At 42.7% G+C, this 7,759-nt stretch overlaps 1 protein-coding gene across 1 annotated transcript in view; it reads left to right on the top strand.

Moving 5' to 3' along the window:
* Positions 1-1,196: 1,196 nt before the first annotated feature.
* The window catches only part of CERS5 (ceramide synthase 5), a 29,706-nt gene continuing 23,143 nt past the window's right edge, over positions 1,197-7,759 (top strand). The window contains exon 1 of the mRNA XM_010857804.1: positions 1,197-1,473. Within this exon, the coding sequence (XP_010856106.1) occupies positions 1,277-1,473 (197 nt within the window). The 5' untranslated portion in view covers positions 1,197-1,276. The remainder of the gene's footprint in view (positions 1,474-7,759) is intronic.

The raw sequence follows: 7,759 nt of genomic DNA, 5'->3' as shown, positions 1-7,759 counted from the left end.
TCTTTTAGTCTGTTCTTTAAGGTGGCTCCTTTTATTTCTCTTCTTCTGTTCCCTTTGAAACTCTACCTGCTGCAAGCATGCCTATTGGAATAAAGATACTCTGTCTTTAAACAAGATTAGTTCTATAATCTTTTTTCAGATCATTCTAGGTAGCATGTGGTAATTAACCTTGTAGCTAGGTTTGAATGGGTGGCACCCAGGGTTCAGGTTCTCCAGCAGTTGAGGATCAATTTAGAGTTCAGTGTTTTGAAGGTTTCTTGCCTATGGCTCCCCTCACTGTTTATGTAGATCCACAAAAGAGGTCAATGTTCAATGTGGAAATGTAGAATTAAGGAAGTTTGTCGGATAAAGCCTCAGGGTTTTGGAGTCTAAAGACTTTCCAGTTCTGAAGCTCACCTCTACCACTTGTTTATATAACCTCGGGCAAGCTACTCTTTGGACCTCAGTTTACTTATTCATAAAATAGTGAATAAAACACCCACTTCATAGAATGAGGAAGTTAAATACTGTGTGTAAAACGTTTAGTGCAGTTCCTGGCATATAGTAAACTTCATTAAACGTTGGTCATCAACATCTTTTTCCTTTATATACCTTCTATTTCCTTTTCCCATGAGAATAAAAGAATTTTTTTTTTGAAAGCCCACTTTAAAAGATATACAGTGAAAGTGGGTTGAGATCGTGGAGAGGCAAGAAGGGAGAGAAAGTGTGGAGAGAAAAGGGAGAGAAAGCAGAAAGAACGCTGCTGATGGGCGGGACCAGCTGAGATGGAGATAAACCCTAGTGAGAAATGGGGCTGGGAGCGGGAGGGAGAGAGAGAGACATGGCCTTCCAAGGAGCAGATATCGTTTTAAGCTGGCTGGACTGAGAAAAATGTCCCCATAAAGGAGCCATGCCTGAAATAAGGGGTGTAGCCATAGCATGACGGGAGAGAGGGAGGACGAAAAGGGTGAGACCAGAGTTGAGTGCCTCGGGGGTGGGGCCAGGGCTGGGTGGAGGCGGGGCGGGAAAGGAAGGGGAGTGGTTGGGACTAGAGGGCGGAGTCCCGAGAAGAGGCGGCGGGGGAAGCTACAGAGAGGAAGGTGGGCGGGGAGGCGGGATGGGCGGTGAAGAGGCCCAGCCTCGCGGAGGAGGCGGGCTGAGACGTGGAGTGGATGAGAAGGGACCGAAAGGGGGTGGCCGCCGGTCCGGCCCCGCCCCGGGGCCGCCTCCCCGCGGGTTCCGTTGGCTGTGGCGGCAGCTGAAGCTGTGGCGGCTGGGGCCGCGGGGCGGGCGTAAGATGGCGACAGCGGCGGCGGGAGCCCTGGGCCTGCTGTGGGGCTGGCTGTGGAGCGAGCGCTTCTGGCTGCCCCAGAACGTGAGCTGGGCTAACTTCGAGGGGCAGGGCGACGGCTACGGCTACCCGCGGGCCCGGCACATCCTCTCGGTGTTCCCACTGGCGGCGGGAGTGTTCTCCGTGAGGCTGCTCTTCGAGCGGTGAGAGCCCGCGGGCGAGCGGTGCGAAGGGCCGGGGGCGCGGGCTGGTGAAGCCGGTCCAAGGCGAAAGACCGAGGTCCGGGACCGGAAGACGAATTGCAGGAAAGCCCGGAAGCAGGGGCCTGGGAGAGTCCGGGCCGCGCGGGAGATGCTCGGGAGGGTGGCCGCGGTGGTCGTGGAGCCTAGGTAAAGACAGGGAGTTTGGGGCTTGGTCATTAAAAGAGTGAGAGTCGCAGGGGACGCTGGACCCATTTAGTTGTAGAGCCCGGAGGTCACTTGCGGGGGTGTCTCATAGGCCTCTCCCCAACCTTCAAGGATTCTGCAGACCAGGAAACAGGTTGAATGTGAGCTGCGACCGAGAACCCGAGGCGGGAAACAAGAAAGGGCTAAGAGAACCAGAACTAGTTGGGGCCGTCAAGAGCCAAGCTGAAAGGAGCGGGTTCATGGGAAGCTAAGATTTGTGAGGGCACTTTAGTTTCTGGGAATTGAGAGGCACGGGATTAGTTAGGCCCTAAGCCTTGGTTCGTCAGCTCATGGACGTGTGTGTGTGTTTGTGTGTGTGTGTTTCAGTAAAGTTGTACCAGAGCTCGTAGGAGTAGAAATCTGGCAGGGTGTGGTGGAGCCTGAGGTTTCCAGAGCGCGAAAAGGTGTCAAATGAGTTGCAGAAAGGGCCTTGGAGGCCTGAAATGGGAGGAGGAGTGATCACACTGAAAGGATGGACAGCCTTAGGGCTTGTAAGCCTGTAGTGTTGAGCCAGCCTCTCAGCGACCATGTGTTCTTGACAGAAGTGTTTTCACTTTTCTTTGAGCGGCTCCTGACTGCTAAGATAAAGATACTCACTGAGGACTTGATGTGGTGGTGATTTTACAGTGTGAACTTGTAGCTGTGGGTGATTTTGATCAAGCCTACTCACCCCGCCTGGAAAGGTGACTTTTTACATAGGTCTCAGGTAATGAGGGTGGAACTTTGACATCTTTCTTTCTTTTGGCCAGTATCTAGAGCAATAATGCCCTTTCGAGGATGGGCATATATTGCAGATAGACTACTCTGTTACTGTCTGAAAAATTAATATTAATCTGTTTTGGATTACTTCTTTGCCCACTATTTCTGACACAAAAATGTGTTATGTGAAAAAAAAAAATGTGTTATGTGTTACCCACCATCCATCCGTTTATTCACAGTGTTTATGTATTTTCATCAGAGTGCTCTACCAAAGGTTTAAGTGTAAAAATAAAGATTCTTTTAACTGAAGCAAATGAAGCCAAAAGAACCAAATGCCTTTTCTGGGTCCTCTGCAACTTAGCGTTACAATTCTTTAAGTATAGTCATTATATTAAGTGTTCCTGAGGTGGAGGCACAAACCACTTGTCCCTCTTAGGAGTAAACTAGGTCCAGGTACCCTCCATCATAGCATCTGTGTATGAGAGCTGAAAAAAAAAGAGAAAGTATAATGACCAAAAAGGAAATACACAGTTCAGGAAAGAAAAAAAAAAGTTCATCATCCTAGGCAAAAGATTCTCTGCTTTTCATATAAATGTTTAACAATATGGAAGTTTTCCCCAAGTTAGTGGTAAGAGGAGATAACTTGTTGCTTATAAACACTGATTTTATATAAACTTGGATATATATTCAAATTTCCAAAGAGTTTCCCCAGGTGACTGTGAAGACTTACATATCCCCTGGCACCGCCACTGGAAAGGATCCTTTTTACCTGCGGGAATTCTATCCGAATGTTTCTATGGTGCTCCAGTGTCAGGGGAGAAGGGATGGGTGGGAATACTGATGTGAGAGCATTCTAGTATGGTATTTCTTGGATAGTAAGAATAGGTACCTTGTTCATCTCATGTTTGATCTTAGGAAAGTTTAACCCTAGCCACATTCTTGGTATTTTGTTTCTCTTTAAGATCTAACCACTTTAGTTAGCAATAGAATTTACAGCTAAAGTACTGGATCAGTCTCTTTCCTACGTTTTCTTCTTTCTCAAGTCCTAACTACTTAGTTTCTAAAAATGATTCATATGATAACCATAGGCTGTAAGAGCTGGAACTCCAGCTTCCTTTTATGTAAACAGTAAACTTAAGGCTTAGAAACATTTTCAGCTTTTCACATGTTGCGTACTCACCTGAAGGAGGAGGTGGAACCAAGATTCAGATTGTTTTTCTCAGCCCCATTCTCCTTCCGCTGTACTATATGGCCACTTTAAACTTCCCTTCGAGAATTAAGATTTAATACTGCTGTTCCTAGTATTCTAGGATTTGGAGAACAGATCCATGTTCATCTTATTCTTGGTTAATATAATGTGTTTGACTTGAACTTTGCATTTGTTGCTTCAAATTGTCCTGCATATTTTAATGTCTTACACTATGCACTTTGATAAATTATCTCTGTTTTAAGAATATCCTAAAGAATAAATAGAGTTTATAGTTTATTCTTACTTTTTCTTCTCATCAGCTACACAGAGCGTTTATTTTTTTAAGTTCCCACATTCCCTGGAGAGCTGCAGCCTCATCTGATAGGGATGATTTGAAAGCCACCTGACCATAAATAAAGTGTATCTAGCCATTTCACTAAAGAACTGCAGATGGTAGATTATGTCCTACCCAAGAATAGAGGCTTTCCTTTGTGGGCCTCTGCTGAGTGGTTGTATTGTGGTGGCTTGCACCTTGTAAAATACCTTAGATGTGGCATGTGGTCAGTAAATACTGATTGAATGTTTGAGAAGGATCCACCCTCATCTACTCAGATACCCAGAGGAGTAAACAGAATCTAGATCTTCAGCATGCAATAGATGTTTGTCTTGACTGAGAGAGATGAAACTAATTCCTTTTTTCCTTAAATTTCACCATACTATATTTGCATGTTGGGCACCTTTCTGTGGTTTCTTTTTTCTCCCCACTACCCATGCACACACTCATGCCACCCTTTTATCCTATCAAAAGAGAGATAAGAAACTCTTCCACCTGTTCTTTAAAACTTGTTATAATATTATGTTAATGATTGAGACTTGAGAGAATGAATAGTCCAAGCTAGGTCTGGCATGTTCATAAATTGGATCTTTTTTTTTTTTTTTTTTCATAAATTGGATCTTAAAGGTAAAATTGTTTGAAATTTAATGTCTACATAGTCCCTGAGCACTTGTTCCTTGGGTTCAAATATGAGCTTGAGACTTAATATTGATATCATCAGAGCTACACAGGGGTCATTTATTTTGAATATGGTATTGCAGTAGGAGCTTTATGTTGCCAGAGATAATTGTTTTGTAAATTATACAGAAGATAGATTATACCTCTCCTTGCTGCTCATTTATTATTCCAATCCCCTTTTCTCTTGTTACCTCCAAGGCAACCTCACTGGCATATTGAGAAAGGAGCTTTCTCAATACCATTCTGTGGCACAGGGCACTAAATAGACTCATGTATAGTCCTGTCTTGTAACTAGAAACAAAAGCAGTGACTCTTGTGTGTGTGTGCACGCGCGTGCGCGTGTTTATACACATTTTTTAGCCACTCATTTCATCTTCCTCTTGTAAGCCTGGCTGCCTCTGCTGTATACTGCCTTTTCTTTTTTCTTTCCCCCATTCTTCTCCACTTCCTTTGAGTGGAGGAAGAACTTTTCCTCTTTCTAGCAGACCTGCTGCCCTCCTTCTAGGTCCATGTCATGTTCCAACATTGTGACGCAGAATTGGTCCTCCAGACTGGAGAGGTACTTTGGAAAGAATGGATACAGCTGCTGACTAGGTTGTAAGGGAGACTGCCCATTCCACTGCATTCCTAAAGATATTCTTTTGGGCTTTATTGAATTGTAAATCAGGTTTACAGATCCAGCAGAGTGAGATTGAAAAAGCCTATGTAACTCTGCCCTTATCTGAGAATCTGCCTCCTACTAAGCTCCAGATAATCAGAAGCCTTTCTCTCTTGGAAGACTTTCCCCAGCCCTTTCTGTGCAGTGGGTGTTGAAGTTCTGCAGACAACCCTGAATACTGTCACGACTAAGGTCAGGTTCCTGGTGACAGTATATTCATCACAGAAAAGAAACACGTCAGATATTTTTGCCTTAGCCACTTCCTGAGTCAGAAAACTAGGGTCTCCTAGATGGGTAAAGAAGAAATTAATGAAGAGGCGGCATCAAGGGAAGTCTGTACCTTTCCTCTAGAGTGGGAAGGGGAGCTGTACCTATTTTGACTTTCTCATCAGAGATAGTTTTAGGCAGATAAAGCTGCCTTCTAAAGAATTCACTGAGTTTTGGGCTCTTGTACTTAAATCTACTCCTACTTTATCTTTGGGAAAGTTAATTGGGATGTTACTGCGAAAGGAGTTAACCATAGTCACTTTTAACTAACAAAAAAAAAATCTGAAACCAGTTTTCCTAGATATGAAGAATTCTCTGTGAATTACCTACTGCTGTGGTTTCCAGTATAGTGGCCACCAGCTAGTACAATAGCTACTAGCTTTGAGGGGTTTCAGATGCAACTGGTCAGCATTAAGATGTGATCTAATTATAAAATACACACCAAATTTTGAAGACTTAGTGCAGGAGAAAAAAAAAGAATGTAAAATACCTCAATTTTTAACACTGATTGCATATTGACATGATCATATTTTGGATATATCGAGTTAAAGTATATTTTCAAAATTAATTTCACCTGTTTCTTTTTTACTTTTTTAAAAGTGGCTGTTAGAAGATTTTAAATTATTTCTGTTGACACAGTGATTTCTGCTGACAACACATTATTTCTGTTGACCAGTGTTGATGATAGTCATTCAAACAAGTATTAATAATCAAGAAGAGAATTTTAATATAGATTCACATTTGATTCAATTTTCTAGCACCAGAACATGATTTGTCCTGGGTTTATTGGGCCAAACTTAAACAATGGGGCTTTCTTAAAAAAAAAAAAAAATTTATAGTAATGGATTTTTTTGAATGTAAATCTTCTTCTGAATGAGTTAAATAGGTATAGTCTGTTTTGAGTCATTGTTGGTTAACCGTGCATTCTAGCCAAATATTGCTTTAGAGTTGTTTTTTATATATCACCTCAATCAGAGTAGTTAATGTGTAAACAAACAAGTTTGTCAAGTACATGAAGTGCTACACAGCCCTGATAAGGCAATAAGAATAACCACACTATTATATTCTTCTCAAAACTATGGAGTTTCTTAAAAAGGGTATTACTTATAGTCTGTAGCTCTGGGTTAGTGTCAGCATTTGTAAGAAGTCTCAATTATAGGCACATAGGGTCTCAAACTAAATCACATTATTGTGGTTGTGTTTAATACTTCTTGGGGGAAGTCTCCAGTTACAGAGTGAAATTAGTTAATTTCAATTTCTACTGATTCTCCAGAAATCAGTGACCTCTGACATGGAGCTGGTAGGTTATCTTATGACTCAGGAGGACAGGTGGCACATTTCCTTGAAACACTTTACCTTTTTAGTTGAGAATTAAATTTTTACCCATTTGTTCATCTGTTCATTCTTCAATGATTATGTATTGAGAACTTAGTGTATATCAGATATCAAACTGTGTGCCAAGAGTGAAAAAGTAAGTCATAGTGCCTGCCTGCAGGAAGAGAACAAGAAAAACAGTGGTTAAAATAGAGAAATGAGTGTGTGCACAGGATTAAGTCATGGGAGTTTGGAAGAGGTGGACATGGTTCCTTTTAACATTATTAACTGAAATACAGGCTTAATGTCCCACAAGCACTTGTTTCTTGAATTATGAAGGATGGTAAAAACTTCTTAAGAAAGAGCTTTTTGTTAACTGTTATCTAACCCACTCCAGTATTTTTGCCTAGAGAATCCCATGGACAGAGGAGCCTGGCAGGCTACAGTCCATGGGTCACAAAAAGTTGGACACAATTGAGCAACTAATACTAATACTACTAATCTATTATTTGGCATGCATTTGTGTTTCTGGTTTAAGCAAATTAAGTAGTATAATTCAGTTCAGTTCAGTTCAGTCACTCAGTCGTGTCCGACTCTTAGCGACCCCATGAATCCCAGCACGCCAGGCCTCCCTGTCCATCACCAACTCCCAGAGTTCACCCAGACTCATGTCCATCGAATTAAGTGATGCCATCCAGCCATCTCATCCTCTGACGCCCCCTTCTCCTCCTGCCCGCAATCCCTCCCAGCATGAGAGTCTTTTCCAATGAGTCAACTCTCGCATGAGGTGGCCAAAGTACTGGAGTTTCAGCTTTAGCATCAGTCCTTCCAAAGAAATCCCAGGGCTGATCTCCTTCAGAATGGACTGGTTGGATCTCTTTGCAGTCCAAGGGACTCTCAAAGC

Source organism: Bison bison, unplaced genomic scaffold (genome assembly GCF_000754665.1).
Source record: "Bison bison bison isolate TAMUID 2011002044 unplaced genomic scaffold, Bison_UMD1.0 scf7180017864383, whole genome shotgun sequence".
Classification (NCBI taxonomy): domain Eukaryota; kingdom Metazoa; phylum Chordata; class Mammalia; order Artiodactyla; family Bovidae; genus Bison; species Bison bison.
This window is presented reverse-complemented; position numbering and strand designations above follow the sequence as displayed.